Source organism: Thermobia domestica, chromosome 13 (assembly GCF_964235325.1).
Source record: "Thermobia domestica chromosome 13, izTheDome1.hap1.1, whole genome shotgun sequence".
Classification (NCBI taxonomy): domain Eukaryota; kingdom Metazoa; phylum Arthropoda; class Insecta; order Zygentoma; family Lepismatidae; genus Thermobia; species Thermobia domestica.
Genome location: NC_137466.1, coordinates 95,351,465 through 95,376,976, shown reverse-complemented (window position 1 = coordinate 95,376,976; position 25,512 = coordinate 95,351,465). Strand labels below are relative to the sequence as shown.

The 25,512-nt window shown below is 37.0% G+C and overlaps 1 protein-coding gene across 4 annotated transcripts in view; it reads right to left on the bottom strand.

The window, feature by feature from the left end:
* Window positions 1-25,512, bottom strand: part of LOC145668357 (INO80 complex subunit D-like) — a 78,776-nt gene that overhangs the window by 49,805 nt on the left and 3,459 nt on the right. The window contains exons 2-4 of one of the 4 annotated variants that reach the window (XM_081736121.1): window positions 19,089-19,243; window positions 12,360-12,523; window positions 4,405-4,509 (exon numbers count right to left, since the gene is read on the bottom strand). In XM_081736121.1, coding sequence (XP_081592247.1) covers window positions 4,405-4,509; window positions 12,360-12,472 — 218 coding nt within the window. In that variant the 5' untranslated portion in view covers window positions 12,473-12,523; window positions 19,089-19,243. The remainder of the gene's footprint in view (window positions 1-4,404; window positions 4,510-12,359; window positions 12,524-19,088; window positions 19,244-25,512) is intronic. The other 3 variants (XM_081736124.1, XM_081736122.1, XM_081736123.1) reach the window with 3 other exon arrangements.

The window sequence follows — 25,512 nt, the reverse complement described above, 5'->3', positions numbered from 1 at the left end:
TTCTATTTCGTCTCAACTCCATGGCATTAGAAAAAAATGGTATTGCTCTTAACAGATGGCATGGTCGTCCACATTGGCAACACCCACAAGAAGACAAGGCAGACATGTTTGATTGAAGGACAGAAAACATTGTGTGCAAGTGTCTCAAGCTATAGAAGAAATATTTTTTGTGTGGAAAGCAGGTGCGTATATTAATTGTTACTTAACACCATGGTTTTTTATTACTGAATGTATTTGTTTGGTATATACCTAATTTTCTTCAAGAAACCTATGTCTTAACGTATGAAATTCGTACACGTTTATTCACATGTACTGGTTAAAAGGTGTGCCGATGAAGGTAAATTATATTCAATTTTCTCAATTCCATGTCCATCTGAAAACTAAGGAATCCACGGTGTTGAGACAAGTTCACGGAGTTGATAATCCTATAGTGTTTGTTATGCTCATGCTGTTCTAAATATTTATTCTTTCAACATACTGATAGAAATAAAGCTTGTTCATGGTCTAATTACTAACACGCTCGCCTTTCGTGCGTGGTTCTAAGTTTACTTCCCGATGGAAGCTCAAAAATTGATGATGTTTACTTCGCACAGTGAGGCAACTGGAAAACTACTTGTTTAGAGATGTCGTGAAACCTGGTTGCGCAGATCAGCATAAGGGCCGTAGTAGCGGACATGCTGACTACGTGTCATTCACACTCAAAGGCCGGCTGGTAGGTCCTATAGAGGAGCCAGCAAGAGAACGTCTATGACAGCTTGCAGTGGCGTTGCCATCGGTCCATCTATAATGCCAATTTAAATAACGGTATGGGAAAGGTGCTTCCGATGGGGTCGGGGCCACCCTTAAAAGAACTGCCGACTGCCTTATTGCTCAAAGGTGTGATGTAGACAACTACGCAACATTAACTGAACAAATGAGAAAACAATGCGGAGGTGTCAAGATATACAGTAAAGGAAGAAAATTTATCTGTCGAATAGCAGCTTCCTTTCACCACGAAACGTTTTGTAAGAGCAGCAAACGTGCTTCAAGTAACATGGTGTAGTACATCGCCACAGGTAATTAATTTCCACTATCTTTTGTGTTTTACATGTTCAGCAGCAGATATCTGCATTCATTTCCATCTCGGGCAACTTAACTACTATTCTCCACCATGAATGGCAACAATTTCTTCAGATGTAAACGTTTGTAGTGAAGTTCGTTTAACAGATGACAATCCACCAAAAACTGGAAACTGGGTTGCAGTTATATACTCTGATGAGTGATACCCAACTAAAAATCAAATTATTATGTTTTAACATTTAAAGGCACTCTAAAAACTCTCGCATCTATTATTATTTGACCAAAACTTCCTACTATTATCGTATGATCAGCTAACTGTTTTCTCTTCAGGGATCGACAGTCAATTTCATGACGTGGATCGGCAAGAATTTCTCCTGGTTCATTAAACCTGATGTACAAAAAGTGTTGGCAGAGGACATTCTGTGTAGACTATAACAGCCCTTCCCTGTTTCCTGAAGACATTTTTCTTTCATTGGAGTGGAAAATGTAGACTACTGAACACAGAACATCGAATTATCTAAAGAAAACTGAGAAACGATGAGTGCCTTACACTGTTATTTAGTGTTCACTATATAGATACCAAATATACAAATACACTTATCAAATATTGAAAAAGTATTGCGCTTTCTCGACGTGTTGACTTGATCACACGGTTCACATAAGCTTACAAAACAAATGAAGTAGACAGTAACAGATTTAGTGACTACTTCATTTGTTTCCTGAGCTTATGTGAACCGTCTATCCTCTCTGTGTGATCAAGTCAACACGTAAAAAGTGCAATACTTTTTCAATATTTGCTGTGTGTATGTGTATTCCTTTTTTCTTATTACTGCATGTTACATATTCACATATATATGTACACAATTTTGGTACCTTCATTAGATATATTTTCATATGTTTATAAACAGTATTTTCCGTAGTATTTTTGTATAATAAATTACTTGTCATCTATTTTGTTAGTATTTTATTCAACATAAGGATAATATATTTAAACTTACAAAAATTACTGGCAAATTAAACAGATTTTTGTGTGAACTATAACCGTAATCGCTCATAAAACTGATCACGCAGGTGCATCATGTTTCTCAACTCCACAGCAATTTTTCAACTTCGTGTTAACTAATCTCAATTTCGTGACCTATAGTCTCAACTCCGTGGGTGCTGAAAAGTTTATTATTTTTTATTTCCTTCACGAAAACGATTCAGCTCTGCTGAACACCTAATTAGCATGTATTTAATGGTAGTAAGTGCATCTCATATATATATATTTCGCAATAGGCGACCATCAACGAAACAAAAATTTTCGAAGTGAAAATTTCCCTTTTTCGTGGAATCACCCATAAATGAATTAATGGATTATTTTGCATAAACAGAGTGACAAGAAATATACTTCTTCCGTTTCAAAACAAAATATAGTTATTTGCCATTTACACTGTTCCGTAATATACTATAGAAATACTACAGTTTCTTCCGAAATATTGTACCTATGCTCTAGCACTGCTACGAACAGCACTCGTTCATTCGTTGTTCTATATTTTGTTACATATATGTTCTATTACGCAGTACCAAGTCCACCTTAAGTGCTAGTGGTGGATTTAAAGAACATAACATTTATGAACAAAATATACAGAAGTCCATGCAGTGACCCTAACGAAAATGAACTAGAAACCCTCTTGAATGCGAGTATTACGTAGTAATCCTTCTAGGTTAAGCACAATTGCCACAAATTTCCTTGTTTCTAAAATGGGTAATAAAGGAAGATGACATAATTACAGAATTTAGACATGGAGAGAGTCATTATCTCGAGAGGATATTATAGGCAAATTCATAACGAGATTAAATCAGTGTACAAGAACAAAAAACCATGGTATATCCAAGTGAAAAAGCAAAAAAGCAATTCCATATTGTGCGTGAGGCATATCGGATGAATAAATTATGTCACTTTGACGGAAAGAGTGAAAATAATGGAAGAGAGAGAGAGATAATCATAGGAGGGTTTTAATTGTGATTGGTTAGTTGTGATCTCTCTGGGAGCAACTATATCCTTATAAAGTGCCACCACAATGTGTGTGACATTCAATCACTCCTTTCTAGATGAGGATTTTTCTGCTGACTAAATACACTACATGAAAATAAATATTACGGAGTAACACATTAAGTTTTACATACGACCATCGGTTGGATTGTAGTTTCGCGTCCCTTTCAACAAGGACGCTATACTGGTTCGGATCCCGCGTCAAGTTGTAAGTTTACGTCTCATATAGCTTCGGCGCTGAAAGGGACGCTAAACTTAATCCGACCGAAGAAACAAGAAGTTTCTCAGCCCTGAAAAAATTCAAACATCGACCATTAACGTGACACTATTTATCTGCCTTGCGACGGACTCTCGTGACGGATTACTTGCCACAGGTAAACGTATTTATTTCTTTGCTCATTTACATGAAGAAATAACATTGAAATCGTGGGAAACTGCAAACAAAAGGAGTACTGCTGTTGGTAGACAACGCACCAGCCAAATATAAACGGAACTTTAGATGTTGCCTTACCCTTCACATTACAGATCTGACACTGCAACAAACAACTTCTTAGCAAAAAACTCCACTTTAAATAGGGACCGTCATTATCGAGATAGCAGTTTCAGACCGATAGTGCAGTGTTCTGTAAAAACGGCTCACGTGATGTGAAATACTATTGACATATATTCTACCAAGAACAGCAATTATGTAGAAGAAAACTAATTCTACAGGGTGCCATAGTTATCTAAATCGTGGCTGTATTTACTTTTCGGCACCTTCTCATATAATGTAAGATTTTTATCGTACGGAATAGCCTAGAACATTACTCGGTTTTAACTTGTCACCGTGCAAGGTGCAAGGTCCACTTTTTCGTAGTGCTTCTACTACAATGAGCTCACTGAAGTACAAAGTATAGATCTGCTACTTTAAGTGAGTCTATCAGTTCACATTCAAATTTCAGTATGATCCAACGTTATTCCCAAAATCACAATATCGTGACTTTTCAAAGAATAATGCATGCACGTTTGAAACTTCATGCATGAAATGTTTTGAAATACTTTTACGGCAATTTCCACTTCACAAATGTTAATACCATACATATTTATTGTACTGTCGATATAGTTATGTATTCTCCGTGAAGCCATCGTGCTTCAGTATACATGCAGTGAACTTCGATTTACGCACCAAATCACTTCAAGCATGTTAATAACAACAAACAACACTGTTTATCATTGTTATTTGATAAACCAAAAATTACTTTTAATTGGTTAGGCAAAAAAGTACGCTACTGCATGTTAGATTATGTAAAAATCAGTATAATATTGCCTACCCCCTTTCTTCATTTGAAGGAATAGGATTGGTGCATTTCTGGTTGTTGTACTTTGCTACATAAGCACATTGCTTGAATGGAGCAGACTTGTCCTCCAGAATATGCCTGTTAAATACAAACAATTCGATTGAAAGGACAAATTATATTGTGACAAACGAATTCAAAACCACAAAAATGTACATAAACAAAAAACAGTCAGGGAGGAAAGTAACTTAAGATTGTTCTACGAATCAAATAGTGTGTAATCTCCAAAAATTAAAACTGAGGCCCGATAGAGTCGATACATGATCAAATTTATTTTCCCAACAAATTATATATACCGGTATACATTTAAACATACAAGCTGTAACACTATATAGCTTTTTGTTGATTATTGTTCATGTAAAGCTATATCACTCGTGAAATTACTGGCCAACCTAATAATAAGGAATTACTGGTGCACCTAATAATAAGGAATGTTTTAAAAGTTTATTAAAGCTTTTGTACTTCATTTTCAACTGGCACTTTATTTCAAATAAATTCATGATAGAAATGAGGCTGAACGAAAATAACAGTATCGTGGTAAGTGTCCATCCTATATTTCTTTACAATACTTATATCTCATTGTTTATAACTATCTACTATCTATATAAACATGTACCCCTATCAAACAAACACGCTGTTCCTAAAAAATGATATTACTTTTGTGATTTTAGATAAAACATGTGGTTTGTGGCTATCTACAGATAACCATCAAATTTCTTTATTGCAGGTCTCTATTGACATGGCAAGTGTTAGGTTCTGCATGTATGAAACTAAAATTTAGTCCAATATTACAGAATCTATTCGGTGGTATTACAAATAAACTATCAAGAAATAGTTTGGTAAATGTTCCCATATTAAGTACAGGAAAGATCCACTTCGGTGCAGAAAGCGTCAAACAGTATGAAACTCATTAAAAGACATAATGGTTGCGATCCCGTGAAAATCAGCCGGCCACCAATGGTGAAAAGGAATATTTTCATGTTTTCAGTAGTGCAATATCATTCTCTCTTTCTATTAAAAAAAATTGTTGTGCCTTGGTTGCCAATGAATCGCACATATAATCATGTTTATGTTCAGGATAAATGTAAATTTTTCAGTGTGATTTGAATTTGGAATGGAGATTCTGATAGAAACTGATCATATGTCTGATACATGTTTACTTTTTGAACAACACAACGCGTTTCATTTCTCCAACAGCGAAAAGATTATACTAGAATGTGGCTCCGATAATCCAATATTTATGTTCAAGCACGACTGATGGCCATGCTTAGTGCTCTTTAACACATAACGGAATTGTGTGTTCTTTCTCTACGCTACACCTACTATCATAATCATGTGTGTCAAGATCCTGCACACCATTGTGTTTCCGTTGCAAGAGACTCAACCAGAGTAACTCTTCAATAACATACAAAGACCATCCTGAAAGAAATGCCTCCTCTGCCGGGGGAAAAAAGAGTGAAAATAGTTATATATGCAAGTATGTTGGACTGCAAGTATCTCACATACTTTTAAAAGAAATGTATATCGGAGAACAAACAGCCATATCTTTTAAAAAGTTTTCTTTCTCAAGGCGTGTGCAAAATTACAACGTGCTACCGTTTTGCAAAGATACTTCTACAAGATTCCGATTATTCACAAAAATAAACTGCTGAATATGTTGTAAGCATTATATGGAAGTAAAATTACTTTATATACATTACTTATATTACTTTATATTCTTTATTTACAATGTGTCAATACATTTAATACAGAATTATTGGAAATAGCGAAAAAATATTTTGTTCCTTCGCTAATTTTTAGACTTAATTAAATATGACATAAATTCCGTTCGGTCTACGCTCCTACATAAAATCCGATTTTGGTTCTTGACACACTTGACTGTACGTAAGTGGTAATTATTAGGTGGAACTACAACTGTTATATCCCTTCAGTTATTGCCAACAAAGAAATATTTTAACGAAATATAATTATTGTTAAATGTTACTACACGTCACTCATTGGAACAACTTATCGTGTCCACGATTTGAGAGGTCCGGAGCCGACAAAAAAGTCTTAAAAAATCAACTATTTTATAGTTCTTACGATTTTTTTTTTCAGTTTTGTGATTCTATTCATTTACTGGGTATAACTGCTCCTGACAACACATTTCAACAATGCAGAAACTAATATATCAGACAGATTTTACTTAAATATGACCCACGTATGCCGTAAAAAAGGCAGATTAATAAAAACAAACTATGACAATTGGTGATACTGGGAAAAAATGGAAAAACCCTGAGAAAACCTACGTACACAATGTAGTACACTACACGATCGGTTGACCTGGACTGGAGCACATAGTTTTTAATAAACAAGTGCATATACTCTGGTCAGAAGTGTTTATTATTTCTTTAGTGAGTTCCAGAGTCGTGATGGATAGAGTTGCATGTTATTATTCTACCACTGAGCCACCGTTTCTACACAAGTCTGCAAGTAGTTTATTGGTCTACAAAGGGGTCTCTCAGGGAAGTCGAGACTTCTAGGGAAGCCGCAAGAGGAATACATGGGGGTCGCGAAGGGAAATAAAAGCCCATGGATACAGTGCAGTACACTACACAATCACCTAGACTGGAGTGGAGCACAGATCTTGGTACAAGATGTGATTATTCTACCACTGAACCGTTTTCTTCACAAATTTGCAAGCAGTTTATTAGTCTATACAAGGTCTCTCAGCCTGGGAGACCGGAACTCCTAGAGAAGTTGCAAGAGGAAGAACTTGATAACCACTATCTCACAAATTTTACAGGGCTGAAACAAGATCGCCGCTTACCATGTTATTCTTCTGAGAGCATTTTTTTCTTACGTATCTCTGAAATTATAAGATTCCCTTTTATATTTCATCATCACGTAGATCCCAAGTCTACCAACAGAAATTACTACTAAACTGAATATTGGAAAAACGGAGTTATCATGTTCTGCCCCTGGGCCTTTCAAATTTAATAAGAATCTAGGAGCAGAAAAAGATATTTTTAAAGATTATTTTGAATTTTTAATTTTGACACCCTTGTTAAACTGTTATTCCTGCTATCTTTACCCTGACATAAGGCTTACATAATGTAAAACTGTAAGCGATAAATAATAATAATAAAGAAAAAAAAAAGTTTATCACAAACCGGAAACTACTTATGGAGGGCCACTGTAAGAGAATGTTACAAAGAGTGGGAGTCGTGATATGAAATAGCTTGAGAAAGCCTGATCTCCACAATAAAATGGGCCATTTTTAAAGAATATTTTTATTTATTTATTCTTTTATTGAGGAAGGTATAAAAGCAATATGTTGCGAAATACTAAATCGGGTTTAAACAGACATATAATTATGTTTCCAAATTATAAAATCGAGTTGAAGAAGAGATTGGATGATGTGATTTCATTGGCTACATTATGCATGCAATGCCTTTGTTGTTGCCTTTGTAAATTCCTAACGCAGCTGATGGCGTTCATGCCTAAATTTGGGATTAAATATCATCGTGATTGTAACCTAATAGCTTGACGAAGCCAAAATATGGATTCGACCCTAATCTCAGTCGTCTGAGACATTTCATTTTTCACCCTTTCTTACCCCCATGCCGATGAGACTGAACGTGGACTTTAACGCTACTGGGAGTGTAATTATTAATCTCAGCAACACTGAGAACTATGGACACAACACCTTCCCCACATCCTATTGGTACAAATAGGAGTTCAAGTAACTTCAATGGTATAGGGAGTGTCGCCAATCAACATAGGGTCCCCGAAAACTACGGATTCGATACTAATATCGGTTAGTTTTATTTATTACTTTTTTATTTTTTGTTATCCTCCCCCCCCCCTCCCCGAGGTACTAATGGATGGCTAGCTGAACTTAAATGCTATCGGAAGTGTAATTATAGATCTCAACGAAAGTCCGATCGTTTTCAATCATTTTTGTCTCCCCCTTTCTTCCCTATAGAAGCACTAGGAGAGTCTTACTTCAACTAGGAGCTCCTCTCGGATTTAAAGCGCACCAAAACGGTCACGTATCAACTGAGGAATCTAGAAAACTATGGATCTGAAACGGATATTGGTCGTTTTCAATTATTTTTACATGCCACCATTCCTCACCTCAGGAGTACTTTTGGGGGCACTGGAAGTGTCATTGTTAATCTTAGCGACACGGAAAACTACAGATTCGAGTCTAATATCGGCCGTTTTCGATCATTTCTGTGTCTTTCACTACACCATATTATATATATATATATATATATATATATATATATATATATATATATATATAAATTAGAAAAGACATATGTTTCCGAGTTAGGCAATAACTGTCACTTATTTTAATTTCTTAAGACATAAAGCTGCAGTAAGTGCACAAGTCTGACTCGAACTCAAACTCTACTTGATACCAATATCACATCAGTTGGACTTCGATAACGCATCAATATTATTATCATATCAGGCATTTCACTGAGTTTTTCTTCTGGTTTTCGCTACTTCTCTCTTTTTTAAACGAAAGTTTTATCATGTTAAGTGAAAAAGCACAAGAATGTAGTTAATGAAAATCTTTGAGTTAAAAGTGAGAGAGATACTTCTGCTTGGGAATTTAACGGCAGAACTATTAAGCTAAAGAAAACGTGCAATACAAAGAAGAAAAATGAAAGACTACTTCAGTAAAGTTCCTGTTTCGCACAGACAGCTGTACCCGAGATTAAAATTTGGAATATTAGGCAATATATATAGATTTTAACTACATATTAGCAGTATTACACGAGAAATGGATAAAATAAGCGATTTTTTCTTACATCGCGTTCTTTATAATTATGAATTTCATAAAATTCGAGCACGACTGCGCTGGAATTCCCAATTTTTCACTCTTTGAATTTCATTGTCAATACTAACCACTGCTGACATAAACAAAAATGAACTCAGTCAAAGGCGCATAGTGTTACCGTCTCCGTAGTTTTGAAATTATTACCCAACTTAAAATAAATGAACTCAGTCAAAGGTGCATTGTCCAGAACTTTTAGTAAAAATTTACAATCTCATTTGAATTATCCGGGTAAAACGGAATCTCTATGCAGTCAGTGGCTACAGAAATGCCACAACGGACAGAAAACTGTCCACTACTAAAAGGAATTACTGTATTACTATAAACGTGAAAACTTGTTTTCTATTCTAGGTGTCTTTCTTTATTTCTCGTTAATGGTTGGGACCAAACATGTTCTTTCAACATTATATTCTTCTAGGATATACTTTTGTAAGACATAATAAAGCTTGCACTACATTATCTCACTGCTTGGTTCAAGACTTTACGAACTTCTAGTGTTTAGTGTATTTTATTTAGAACAAACTTAAAAATGAAAAATCAATAAAAAGTGAGGGTCCGTATTTATCATATGATCTTAAAACAGAGAAAAAGAATGTTTACCTAACCCAATGTACAGATGGTGATCAGAAAAATGGAAACACCTGTAGTTGGCAACACGTCAGATGTATGGGTTGGCAGTGGTGTCGTGGCGCCCGCAGCGCCGGACCGCTGGTGGTGGTGTGTTAGGTCGGTCTCCATACTACGTCAGGCGCAGTGGAACAGCAGTGTCCAGAAGCTGCAGCAGACGGAAGTAGTGTAAAATGGGAGACCTCTCAGATTTTCAAAGAGGGCAAATTGTTGGTGCGCGGTTATGTGGAGTGAGTGTGACGGCAGTGGCTACTGTGTTAGGTGTGTCGCGTGGGACAGTGTCGAAGGTGATGACGGCCTACACAACACACGGGAAAACCACATCGGGGAAGCGGAACAATGGGCGGAAGAAAATCATGAGAGACAGGTCACGCCGGGTATTAAAGCGCATTGTCACGCAGAACCGTCGTGACACTGCGGAGCAAGTGACGGAGGAACTCAATCAGCACCTCCCCCACCCTGTTTCGATAATCACAGTCCGCCGCGAATTACATGACATGAACTTACGGGGTCGTGTTGCACGGGCCAAACCGCTCATCAGGGACCATAACGCTTTCGCACGCCGCAAATGGTGCCGCGACCATGCAACTTGGACCATTGAGGACTGGAAACGTGTGATATGGTCGGATGAGTCATCCTTCACCCTATTCCCAACCACGGGCCGTGTTTATGTGTGGAGAACGCCCAAAGAAGCTTATGATCTACAGTGTCTCCGCCCAACTGTGAAACATGTTGACGGCTCGGTGATTGTGTGGGCCGCCGTATCATGGTTTTCATTGAGTCCTGTGGTCACACTTAGCGCACGAATCACTGCCAACGATTATGTCGCAATTTTACGAGACCACTTGCATCCTATGGTCCGGATGCTGTTCCCGGACAATGACGCCACCCATTCACACAGCTGGCGTTGTTGCAGCGTGGTTTGAGGAACGTCGGGATGAAGTTCAACACCTCCCCTGGCCCGCCCAATCCCCAGATCTCAACATAATTGAACATCTGTGGTCCGTCTTGGAAACACGACTCCGGCGACGATTTCCACCTCCATCCTTTCTCACAGAACTGGCCGATGCCCTGCACGAGGAATGGTGTAAAATTCCACTTGCTACCATTCACGACCTATATGCCTCCATCCCAGTCGCATCAAGGCTGTTCTGAAGGCGAAAAGTGGCCCGACACCATATTAATCTGGTAAGTTGCAATTTCGTTCAGGTGTTTCCATTTTTCTGATCACCATCTGTATGTGTTATTTATTAGAAGCAAAAGAGATTCACTGAACTATCACCTTTCTCAGTTGCCGAATCTTCGTGCAGAAATACTTCTTACATTCCTGATACCTATGACATTATCTTCATTTCAATTAGGATAATGACAGTTGTCATTAACCTTCCGTAAGGGTAGAAACTTGGGTGTGCTGTTTATTTATTCTAATAAACTACCTAAATATCTTGCTATCACAGCAAATCTTCAACTAAGTATTTTGCAGAAAGCTCCGCAAAATAACATTTTAAATATCAATATTGGTCACAGAACAACCACAGACTCGTAATAATGAGCAGCATGGGTCAATATTTTAGTTACCAACTAAATTCTGCATTCATAATTATACCTGGAAACTTTCACCCGTGGTGCGTACTATCACTATAACCTGTAGTTGTTCTGTAAGCAGTATTATGTTGAACTATTTTTGCAGTACTTTCTATAGAATATTTAGCTGAAGATTTTACAGTAATTACATTCTCAACTGATGCGAAATACTTATAGTTAGTGTATCGGAAGGAACAAAAACACCCAACTTACAGTGAACAAATGTCTGCACTTACATGTATAACCGTTATCAGGAATGCGAGAAGCATTTTGCACGAAAATTCGCGAACTGAGGAAGGGACAGCTTTCACTAAAACCGTTTTGGCTTTCAATAAATAACACGTCGCATTGAATAAGCATACTTCTTTTCAATAAAATTAAAGAGTACTAAGATTTTATCTCATCACCTCATTGGACTTATAGGAAACCCAATCTTATAACAGAGTTTTATTTGTTTCGATTTTTTCTCTCTCTTTTTAAGCATATGGCCGTACGAGACGTGAACCCTGAGATGTTAAATCTTGGATCCAAAGAATATGTATTCCTACTGGGAAAAGACCTTGGGTCTCGATCGCCGAAGGCGAGAGTGTAATAATTTTATCATGATGGTAAACTGTCATCACATGATACAGCTTCTTACGTTACATGTGTTCTAAATTCTTATTAAAGTAAGACATTGTTTGTGTGAAAAAGGAACTTTAGGAACTGAACTGAACTCCTACGTTAAAAAACAAGTATAACAGAATACAATAAACAATTGTTAAAATGCAACACCGCAAACTAACACCCGTTTTAGCTTGTTACCTTTCACACTGCGACGTGGCTGCAAATTTTTACGACTCAAAACAAAACCAACACTTCTTACAATGTCCGACTATAAGCATCTTACCTTATACAAAAGGCATAGCCATTAAGGCGATGTTGCTTGCAAAGTTTATTAGAATAAGAGCACAAAGGTTTATTATCTACTGGGCTGAAATGGATATGTTTCCCCTCAAACATCCTGTACCTGAATCTCCGTATCCATTAGGCTGCAATCCATTAAAGGCTTGTCTACAAATAAACAATAAGCGTCAGATGAGTCAAACATGTACTTAAGAGCAGATATGCACACAAATCATATTAAAAAAAAAAAAAAAAAATCTTGTTCTTGCTTCGTGATTCGCCAATCACGCATCAAGAATATGAAGAACCTATAGCAAAAGTAAAGACATCAGGACCATGGTATAACACGATACATAACAAAGCTTATTAAATCAACAGTACTATCAGAAATACTAAACAGAAGCAAATGAATTTTCCATTTCCTCAATCTCTTATTTATTTACATTTATAACCACTTCCGGCACTAGTTGCAGCCAGTTTACTTGAATGTACAAACAGGACCTGTACGCACAATCTCAAATCTGATTAATAATGAGTAAGCAAAATTTTGGTTACTTCCTACACTTATTATAGAACTTGCTTACAGCAATGGCGGAATTCAATAATGAACTAACGAGAAATTAAGGATAATTTCTAGATTATTAGCGACAAGTTTCTCTGTATTAACCATCACAATTCTATATTGATTGAAACAGAGTGTATACTAATTTACACGCAATAATAAGAATGTATTTGCACTTCTTAACACCTCAACATAAGATACATATAAAAATAAGTAAAATACAATCAAGTTAAGACACTTTCTAAGCATCATAGTTTAAACCGCACAGTTGATGCTGTGTTTAAAATCACTGTCACTCAGTGTTAAGCTAAGGAATGAAAACAAAAGACACGAACTGAAGCTTGAGAGATCCATGTGACTTCGAAGAATTCATTCGTATGAATTACACAGGAAAATAATCATTTACCTTATAGATATATTTTATTTTGTTTATTATTGGAATGTTCATAAGAATTCAACATACAACAATTTAAGGAAAAGCAACTCATTTTTATTACACAATATCCTCAAAAGATGCGAATTTAATGGAACTTAGGACTGAAAAATAGGAGACTGGACAGGGAAAAGAAGCCGGATCTCTAGCAACCATGCTAATGGACTAATAACTACGATACTCAGTCCACTTCCTGGCCAGCCACACGTTTTTCTCTTCAGCTCCGTGTTCAGATCATCCAGATATATGGTTATGTCACAACTCGTTTGTTGTGCATGGACAAAATCTAATGTTGATATTGAGTGCCTATGACAATTAAATAAAAAATGAAATGAAATCTGAGTTTTACGTCCCAAGGTTATGCCGGTTAGGCTAAAGGAGACGGTGATGATGAGTAATGAATGAAATTGTGGAATGAAGTGGGAGGAAACGGGAGAACCCCGAGGAAACCCATGCACACGGTTTGTCCACCACAAAGTTCACTTGGCGGGGGCTGGGATCGAACACGGGACCCCAAGCACCAGAGGTGAACCTCTACCACTGAGCCACCTCGGCCCCCACAATTCAATAAGATATTCCAACAAGCTTTTGTCACACCATCACCCTCAGATGCTGATCACCACGCTCAAGACTGGAAATTTAGGGTTGGCAGGAAACAGACTGTTTAGCGTAGTGGTTAAAGAACTAGCAAGATAATTACAGATCTGGATTTTTCCTAGTGTAGTTGCTTAATTTACACTCTCAATTTTACGGATTGAATTAATTTAATTCATAAAACTCGCTGTAAAGCTTTTAAATACTTCTGATTGTGCACAAGATCTTAAAATAATTTTTAAAATATAATTACTGAAATAGCACTTTTTTTTTCTATTTTTATTTTCACTTACTTTGTAATCCTACTTCAATGCTTGATATAAAATTTACGTTATTTTATTCACAACAAGATTAGAATTGTTTGAAATTTTGCGTGTACGTAAATGTTAAGTGAATTTCACATTGCTTTGTAAACATGCATCTGAAGTGAGTGATACAAAAGTTATAAATGGTATGGCCCTTGTTTAATGGAGAACTCTGAACTACTTAAGCTCTCATAGAGAATGGAACCCGATCTCCTATACTGAAGGAGTGTATACTATCATATAACTGTAACGGTATTTATATACTTTAAAATGCTTGGTAATATTACGTGTTATGTTGCTGATTCTTTACTGTGTGTTTGTTATAGGTCAATACAAAACACATTTAATAAATTTACCATGGGTCTTCATATTATTATTATTATTACTCTGCTTATTAAAAAAAGAAACAAACTTATCAAGGAACTAAACTCCCTTCATGCCTCCAAGTATAATAGGTCCGCTGCTTCGGAACATAAGGTACTATACTTTCGTCGGCACAGGTATCTTTTCTCTTTTACTAGGAAATGTATTATGGTGAAAATTTGGTTCTTTAGTTTCCAATTGAAACCAAAATAAGCGCAATAGGTCAAACAGTAGTGATTGCATAGCAGTTGAAAGACAAGCATATACATGGACCCCTTCAAGAATCATCAAAATGAAACAAAAAACTACCAAAACCAACCATTTTTATTCAGAATCAGCCATATAGAGTACATGTAGATCTTTTTTGAAATAGGTACCATTGGCAGCTAAGCAAGCGTCCATATGCTCCTGCTACTTTATGAGTGTCTTTGAAAATTCATCGTCAGGTAGTGAGCTGAAGAAAACTTGCACTACGGTGATCACGTCTTTGTTCGTCATGAAATGCGACCATGTGAAACAGCCTTTAAAGGTAGAAATACCCAAACATCGCAGAGTGCAAGGTTCGGATTGTATGCTGGATACAGGAAATATCTAATTTGTCTTCGTCGCGTAATACTGAAAAGCTCACGTGGTATGCGTGCGTACGTTATCGTGGTGTAATATGCTGGAGTTCTTTACACGTGGCCTCTCTTTTGCTATGTGCTGGCGCAGTCTCGACGACTCCTTAGTAGTACACTACATTCACGGTTTGCGCCAGAGGGACAGCGTGTTTGTACATTATTCCTCTTCGATCCCAAAATGCGACTAGCATCACCTTACCCGTGCTATTCTGTTACTGAACTTTCTTTATGCGAAGCGACTTCCATGTGCTGCTTTCTTGTTTTGTAAGCGGGTCAAAATCCATGTTTCATTGGTAGTTATGATCCGACCCAGTATGAGAGGATCATCATCCACACGTCTCTTCCACTGGGTGCAAACATCCACATGCTGCTGCATCGATTGTTGTTAAGAAAATGCGCAGATCTTCATTTTCAAATGATCACACAAAATTCGGTGGACGGTCACAGACATATGCCTACTAACACGAATAATTGCAGCAGCAGTATTCTCTAGTGTCTCGTTAATTACGGACGGTCTTCGTCTAGGATGCGGACGCAAGGCGCCTGATTCGCGCCCATCTTCGAACAACCTGTATTATCGGTGCACTGTGATTCTACTCAGTCTGTCTTGATCGGATACGCCTGTTGAAACACTGAATGTTTCCAACGCATTTTTCCCTAAACAACAACAACATTTTATAGCATATCACTGTTCATCTTGAATACTCATCGCGAAAAGCAATCTTATACAAAAAAAAAAAAAAAACCTGGAGAAGTAAATGAAACACATTCCATGTAACTCAACAGAGCTGCTCATTAACGTGGTTTAGAAACACGTGACAACTTGCTACGGACCCAGAATAGTCATCCTACTAGTGCCAAGATCATAGCAACTCTGACTAGAGATACTAACACTTTATTGGTTTGCAAATAGTAAGTCTTACATACTAATACTTCCCTGCAATTATATTTCTCGTATAACAGTTTTTCTACTTAATACAACGATTTGTCCATCTGTGCCATTTACTTCACATTTGACATTCAATACTGCCTTGCATACGTAAAAATTAGGACAGATGTCTAATAAGTTTTTGCCTAGTCATATGTGCTCTTAGGAGTTACTGAGTTCAGCAGAAACACATCTTACATAATTCTGACCTCCCTCTAAACCAATGACAAATATAAAAGATTTTTCACTAGTTCTGCATCCTTTTTTCCTTACAAAGTTTAAGATATCTCTCAAAATTTCTTGCTTCCACAGCCACTAAAGACAACACTTCGATCCGCGACGGCAACAACTAATGCAGTGACCAGACTTCAACTTACCCTCTTTCTTCACGGAAATTCCTTCCAACAGCTCAGCATACAATCCGATGTCAACTACATTAGATATGTAAATTCACGCCAATTAAATTACCACAAACGTGTTTCTAATTTCATCGTGGTGTAAATTACATAAACAAATGGGAACAGTCACAAACATCATTAACAAACAGTTTAGAAATCTGTAGGGGAAAACTGAACGTTACGTAACCCCAAGAATCTCAAACACAGCACCATCAAGACGGTTCTTTAGGCAGATCTCATACCTTCTACAATAGAACACCGATTTAGCAAGAGAGATGTTAACATGTTCTTAAGCCCAAATGTCCATTAATATGTAAATTTTTTGTGCCAAACCTGAAATCATTTTATTGGGAATCACTAACAACCAATTTCAGATTTTGAGATTTCTTCGATAAATAGCACCATCCAAAATTTTAACTTAGTCCTCGAACTGTAAATCTTCGCAACTAGAGATCTTAACTTTATACACAAATCACCGGAGACTTGATCTTTTAATTCATCAAAATTAAAAAGTGATTCATCTTTTTGAGATACAACATTAAGTCAATATATATATATCTGAGGTTCCTATACTTTAACATCCAGCAGATATCTGCTCAAAATTTCACGAATCTGTTTTCAATTTCTGGTAAGTGACAAACTCAAAACCGAACGTCTGCAGTTTCAGAATCATGCGGGTAATGAGGAGGATCCAAGTTCTTTAAAGTCAATGCACTTTACTCCGACATTATCACAATGTATTAATAACTTTTCTTCCTAACAGATAATACGAGAACTGTTTGCATAAGAACAACACTGCCAGCAACTTTAGTTGGAAAATTGATAACGACATCTCATGAGGTTTAATACGCCTGCTAGCGTAATCTATTACATTCATTTCCCGTTGACCTTTAGGATGCTATGCAATATAACTAGTTAAGATTTCGGATAGTGGCATCAGTATAGATATAAAATGTTAAATTGAAATCTGGCTGAGATAATGCAAGCGGAAAACTCAATATGATTCGCAATTTGCCGTAAGATTCTAAGGCTTCAAGTATCCATTCAAACTTTCTTTCTTTAATAGGTCATATAAGGAAGATGTTAATACTGAAAAGTTAACAAAAGTATCTTGAAGTGCTTCTTAGTTTTGGGAATCGGAAAATTTCGAATTGCTTTATGTTTACGATTCACCTGAATCGAATTTCCTTATTGCATGATTTTAGAATTACGGTTTCTAGGAATTTAAATTCACTTAAAGTTCACACAAAAGTTTCCTATTCGAAAAACCTCTAACATTCTTTCCTAGTCAAAACTACTGACAAATATATAACATTTTTCATTAGTTCATTAGCCTTATGAATTTTAAGATTTCTCAATATTACTTGCTTCTACAGTTCCGAAATGCAATGCTACGATCTGACGGCAAAGACTAGTAGCCAACAGACTACAACTTGTTATCTTTCTCCACGGAAATTCCTTCCAAAAGCACAGCATACAACCTGATGACACCTACTTGAACATTTGTAAATTCACGCTAATTACATTACCACAAACATGTTTCTAATTCCATTATGGCTCAAACTGCATAAACAAATGGGAACAAACACAAACATCATTATCAAACTGTTCAAAAATTTAGGGAGAAAAACTGAACGCTACAATACCACTAGAATCTCTCAAACACAGAATTCAGTTTTGAACTCAAAAATGATGTCACTAACACGTTCACTATCAAGGCAAACTCTTTCTAAATCCCAGACTAAAATTAGCAACCTTATGGCACTTTTTTTTTCCTTAATAGTTCCGTTTAGTTTTAGAAATGAAAACTAGAACAGATCAGTCTTTACATGTATGAATAACAGCCGACAAATGTGCAACCTACTGTACATTAACACATGAAAAAAGTAATGTTAACAAAAACCAAAAGGTGTACGAGTATAAGTTAAGTATAATCGTAAATAGCTGCAAGAGGATGTAGTGCATTACTATTTGCATTAATATTACCGTATTGGCCCGAATGAGAGCCGTACATTTTATCCAGATTTCAATTGTAAAAAATTAGGACGTGTGTTACATTCGCGACATAATTTTCAAGAAATTCAATAGAAATATATATATTTTAATAGGTTCTAATCTAAGCTGAAACCAAGCTACAGTCTACAGAAGAATTGTATACCGTGTTTCGATATAAGCACACTGGATAATAAATTATGGAAAGCGAGACTGGAAATTTGCAGAATCATAAATTAATGGGACTTCTGAATCATCTTAGCAATGATAGTACAGAACTGTCAATATCCTTCGAATTTTGCTGCTGTAAAACATCAGTTGGTCATGGGCTTACAAAGGATTTAACTCTATATTCAAGTATTGAAAAATAAAAGAAGCAATCAATAATTTTTGTACGGTGTGCTTACTATATATATATATATATATATATATATGCGTCAAACTTATGACACACTAAGCAAAAGATCGTATTAACAAATAACATGATTTAGAAATACCTGAATTTACGTAAGAAGTTTTGACTGTTTCACTCACTCACCTTTCTACTTGTAAACACTTCATTACTGCGAACAGAAATTTCACTAGTCTCAAAAGCAATCAAGAAGCCTCACACACACACACTCACAGACACACGCACCGAGACTTTCTTTTTACTTCCAGAACGCAAGATGAGGCGAAGTCTGCTACCCGTCCCTGCAATAAAAATAAAAATATAAATGTAATACACGCGTGAATCACAGTAATTTTATCGCAGCAATCACAGCAATTGTTTTAAACTTAAACACACGTGTTCGTTGGCATTAACAGGTCATCCAGTTAGTCTGACGTACTCAGCTCTAATTGTTACAGTACTTCGTTTAATCACTTATTTTGCAACTTCTTGATACTTCATACAAGGCATATTTCCAAAGTTCTGGAAAGCTTGTTTTAAATATTTAACTTTGTTATCTTTTGTTTATGTTACATTGTAATTTCTAACGTAAAGTTTAAATGTATTCGCTTCTCTCAGGAAGAAAGAAAGGTTTTCAGGTTATCTCCCACGAGCTTTTCGAAGTCTTCATTTATTCACTGCTAGTTCTAAAATCGCACCGCATACCGAGTTTACTTTAATTCTAGGAGGAGAAATCCTAGAAGCTAGATTAAGAATGGATGGACATGGACAACAATTCTAGTGCAGCTCATTCCAAAAGTATAACAAATTATAAAAATGTCTTATTTTCTTGTGTTTTGTGCATGATTTTTCTTTCTCTGTTTTCTTTACGGCCTACAGCTAGGGAAAGAATTAAAATTTGGGAAAGCGACAACGGAAAGATATATAACTACGATGAAGAATATTTGTGGATTTCACGAACTCAACTGGCTCGGGAAACCGTGGAAGTAAAAATTCACATCGAGAATTCAGCAAAGTTGACAAAAACATGTACACAGAACAAGAAAATAAACTAAGTTAATCTTTATAGTTAAAACGGTGTGTCTTTTGGAGATATTATGAAATTACGAATTAGATTAACGCTGTCTGCAAATATAGTTCTCCAAGCCACAGCCAAGGCGAAAGTATAAAGGTAAGAAATGTAATGTGTGTGTGTGGGGTGGAGAATCTCACATTTGATATTTAGTTTTTACAAGTATTCAAATTAAACTCCCTAGTACTACAACCAACGATGAGCTATATGATTTTTACCTTATATAGTCGGAAAATGAAATGAAAGCTTAGTTTCACCTCTTTACACTACAGAAGACTCGTTCATTTATGAAAGTGAATGAGAAAAAAAAAAAAAAAAAAAATCTTACCTAACATATTTATAATAAATTATACTAGAAGGCGGAAGTTGATAAAATGTCATCTTTTTCTTGGTATCGCGAACACATGCACATCAAACATACATATTACATACCCTTCGTTCAAAAACAAAAATGTTAACTGTAAAGTGCTTTTCCTTTTTTCAACTTTCAGCTTCTAGGTCATTCTTTAGTCATTTCTCGTAAGCTTCGGTTAATTTTCATTTTCACAATTTTGGTATGATTCTCGACGTTTTGCACCGAGGTAAATGCAGCAGCAGTAATTTTACCAGCAGCAATAACTGTTCTTGAGAAGCAATGAGTGAACATCAGTGAGCTAGCCACTATACATCGATTATAGTCAGTTTTGACAACGCCAGAGGGGCGGGGACTCCTAGTTGCTACGTCTGAAACCCTACAAAACTACCATTTTCGGCATACAAAAGCATAGCTGTCCACGATATACTTTCTTTGCCGCTCCCCTCTTCCTCCCCAGAAAATTTATAGTGTACTATAAAGGAGAGGCAAAACAGAGCATGTCAGTTATGTTGTAATCTTGTAGTATCTTGAACACAACACAACGGTTAAGTATTGCTTCTAGCAGAAACTGTGTTCTTGAGAAACCAGTTTAGACCGAAAAAATACTATGTGATTGATCTAGTGCTCTATGCAAGAACAAAAAGAGCTTTTATAAAGTTATGCTTACACAAAGCTGATTTTAGCACAGGCTGAATGGCGTTTTGCAACAACAGTTCATGGAAAGGGTCCTTGTAATCAGGTTGATGGCACAGCCAAAAGGTTGGCAGCTCTAGCAAGTTTGCAGCATCCATGTACTGTAATAATACAATTCTTCACCCCAAAAGCTTTTTGACTGGGCAATGCCAAACTAGTGAAGAGTGTTTCACATTTGTTGTTCAAGAAGAGTTCAAGAGAAAATTTTAAGAATTATGGTTTTTGAGAACACCAAAGTCAAAATTTTGATTTGATTTTCAAATAGATAAATAAAAATAAAACTACAGTGTTATGCATCATTCGAAAGCTCACCAGACGTTGTTTGGAACAGTGCAGGCGGACTCAACCTAGAATATGACACGTTTCACGTCATTCAACGTCCAGGTTTTATGCTTCTGACACCATAGAATACGCCTTGCGGCATTTGTGCTACTGATGAAAGGCTTCGGTATTGCAACCCTGCTATGGATGTTCGCAAGTATCGACAGACTGTTTTCGTACACACAGGATCTTGATATGTGTATTTACTTCTGCGGTGATTACCGATGCGGTGGTTTTCCGTTCTCGTGCAACAATCCTAGTCAATACCTGTCGTCCCTTTCAGACTACTCCCGTTTTCCCCCTGCAGTTGTTACTACTGGATGTGGTTTGTCCTTCCTGTTCGTAAGCACACATCACCCTGGATATTGTAGCTCGTGAAATGTCACAAAGTACTGCAGTTTTGGACACAGATGCACCTGCCAGACGCGCCCCTATACGATCTGCCCTCTTTTGAAGTCGGATATGTTCCTCTTTATACCGTTCTACACACACGATTTGACGTTCACTGAGGAATCTCTTTCTACTATAGTGACTACCAAAGACCTGCACATGTGACTCATTGCCCAAAAGTACGATATAACCTATCAGGTGGCTCTGGTGAGCCCCGCCGTCATACTATACTATTTCCGCAGGTGTTTCAGTTTCAATGTCCACTATCTGTCTCCTTTGACCTCGGTGAACAACCGTGGATGTTAAACTAAAAGAAAGGAAAAATGTGAAGATGAGAGTAAAATATAATTCTGTAACATACATTGTTAATTAAGAGGTTGGTGGAGATCGACTTTAAACGGTGTTGATTTGGTAAGTTACCACAACTACAGAGAAAGATACAGGGTGTGGTCAGGTTTTAGGGTATCCCCCTTTTTTTTTTTTTTTTTAAAGCACTCTATGCAGATGGAAGAGTGCAGTTTATCTTAAAATATACGGACACTATAAATTTGTGATATAGAAGGCAACAACGTGCAGCACTCGGAGTTCCTATAACCACCTCTAGAGCAAGGTTTTCGATACCACAAATGACGATGATCAATGTGCAAGAACAAGGTGTGATCATCCACTTTCTAGACCTGTGTGGTGCAGGACCTATCAATATTTATCGACAACTCTGTGAGAGACGCGTAGGTGTAACAGATGTGAAGAGTGTGCTTTCGTGGGTATGAAGTTTGAAGGAGGTCGAACGCCGTATTACAAATAACCCAAGTAGCCTAAACTAGGGACAAGCAGCAAGCAGGACCGTCATGAGTTGCAAGTGGAGGAAGTTATGAAGGATCACCCATTAAACGTGCGTGATATTACCTCTATACTTAAGCATTTCCAAGGGATCTGTTGCGACCTGAAAATACGAAAAGTTTCTTCAAGGTGGGTTGCCCGACTACAACGCTGTGCGAGTAGTAATGTCTCAATTAATGCTACCGTGAGATGCTTTCCTTCGGTTATCACAATGAATAAGACATGCGGCTATTGAATCCTGAAGGGAAATGCCAATCGTCACAATGGATGCATATAGACTACCTGCCACCAACGGAATTTTGGATTACCACCAATGCTCAAAAAGTAATGGTTGTATTGTTTTGGGGCAGCGAAGGCGTAATCTCTACTCATTGTGTTCCAGAAGGCATTCCCTTGAAGGCTGCATCTTACCAACATGTTATCAAGCTAAGCTCATTCTAAGATTGTAAGCAAAACAACCTGAGAAGGTTGCCCACGTGCCTTTCCATCAAGGCAATGTCCCTCTAATCGAATACTAGTAACTCAACACTTTTTTTTTTTTCTTTACAACAACTATGAAGTAATGTCTCACGATACCTACTTACTAGACTTAGTTGCTCAGGATCTTTGACTATTTCAGACAATGAAAAACACCCTGCAAGACGTAAAATTTCCAGTGGGGTTGCTCTGGCATTAGCGATTTTCCAATGGTCAATATACACCCTAAAGAATGGTAGGTATGGCATCATGGCGTCGACGTTGCGGGAAATGCGTACCTCTAAAGGGAGATTACGCTGAGAAGTTACATAAGTTCCAACTTCCCGTACCTAGTAAGTAGTAGGTTGTGAAATAAAATACGAGACTTTAGGACTTCTTTCATCCTCTGTCTTTCAATGTGGGAAGAACAATTGGATCACATAATCTCACATAATTATTCATTTATGCTTAGTTAAATGTAACACGTAAATAACAATATTAAAGTCGAAACGGCTAATGAATTTCCAGCCAGTTACCTTCGTACTTAAACGAGCCATAAACGACACCTTCATGGTGCTTTTGTGATGCGTTGTTGCTACAACTACTGAAAGGAAGAGACATCGCTGCAATATCCGTCCCATTTGAGAATAGAATATAGGTCAAATTAATTGTGTACCTCTTTCTTTGACGTCGTCTGGTAGAGTTTGGCCATAGAGACTTGTATTAACTAGCGAACTAAGAAACTGTCCGAAAACTCCTGCGTAATCAAAGTATCGCAAAAATTTCAAGGGTACACGTGAGGGAGATTAGATTTTTAGCTCGCCAGCTGACTGTAATGCCATTACTAACGTTTATAATCAATTAATTATAGACGAATATCTAGTGAGTACACCGTCCTTCGTGCCCCAAGGAATAAGGATGAGAGTAGAAGCGGCTGCAATAAATAATCTTGTACTGTGAGATTAGTTGTATCAGTAAGTTTACACTCTTTTAAATGACCCACAACAATATAACAATTCTCCTACAATATTTAGGTGTATTTCATTAGTTTATCTTTGAATGAATACCTTTACCTACCATAATCGTGTGATACACTTGGAACTATCATACATATTAAAATATAATGTTCCTTAAATGCTCAAGGATTTACTTCCGGTTGAATGGAAACTAGCTAGCGTCCCTTTTCTGGATCGAGACTATACAAGACCTGGACCTAGTTTAAAGGTGGAATACGGGTTACAGCAGTGCGTTCGAATTTTAAGGTCTCTACCGGGAGTGGAACCCAAGATCCCATGCACAAAAGACAAGTGTGCTAGTCATTAGACCACCAGCGAGGGGAGTTTTTAGTTACTTATATGGGCCCACACATCGGTTTGCTTTCGCTATTTCTGAGTTTCAATCAGTTGAGGATTATTTAGAAAAACTTACTTTTGAAAGCATCTTGTTTTAAAATCTCCTTAGTTTCAAAAAGTCCGTATGTTCATCGACGGTTGTAAAATTCATGCTACAAGACGAAATCACGTACTATGATAAAACAATGCCACCTTACACTTTATAATGGTGTCTTACTAATAGCTGATGTTCCAATTTATCCTTTCTAATTTTTTATGTGTACACTTAACTTTCTTATGTAAGTAATTTAACACAAAATATGAACTTTCTAAAAATCCTCTGAAGGTTGTGCAAAATCACTCACCCTATGTTTTAAGCTAGTACAACACCAAACTACGTCTGAACAAAATCGATATATAGCGCAAGATTAAACTACTCTATCATATGATATGATACATATGAATTTTAAAGCAGTCAAAGAGGATTTACTGCAACTGTATGGAGATGTCAAAAAGACACTTAGAGGAAGTATTTGCAAACGTTAACATGTCACAATTTCGTTCTTTCAAGTGATTAGTGGACAATAACTTGCTCATCAGTCTCGATGTATACCGAGAATACGAGGAACACTAGGAAAGTTTTGAGTTGTGACAACTGGAACGCAGGAAGTGATCAATTTTTCCGTTGATGGGAACTCCCCTCATTTACAAGTGAACTCAACCAGTTTCGAAACAATCACGCCACTTGTTAGGAGAGAGGTGTTGCCAAGCAGCTGCATTTGTCTTAGTTGAGCTGCAGACATGGAGCTGTAAAGGAGAGATTTTCGTGCAATGATTTTGTACGACCAAAAAAGTGGTTCAAATGAATCATAGTGCCTTGAACGTTTGTCTGCTGCATTTAAGGACAGTGCACCATTACGTGCAACAGTTTCTCGCTGGTATGATGAATTCAAAAGGAGTCGTGCCTCACTCGATGAGGGGCGCAGTGGGAGGCCGTCCACAGCTACAACAGAACAAACATTGATGCTGTAGAGAAGATGCGCGTGTGACCTACAGTGACACTGAGGTGCCCTTGGTAATAGTTTACCGAGTGTTTCAAACATTTTGCACAAA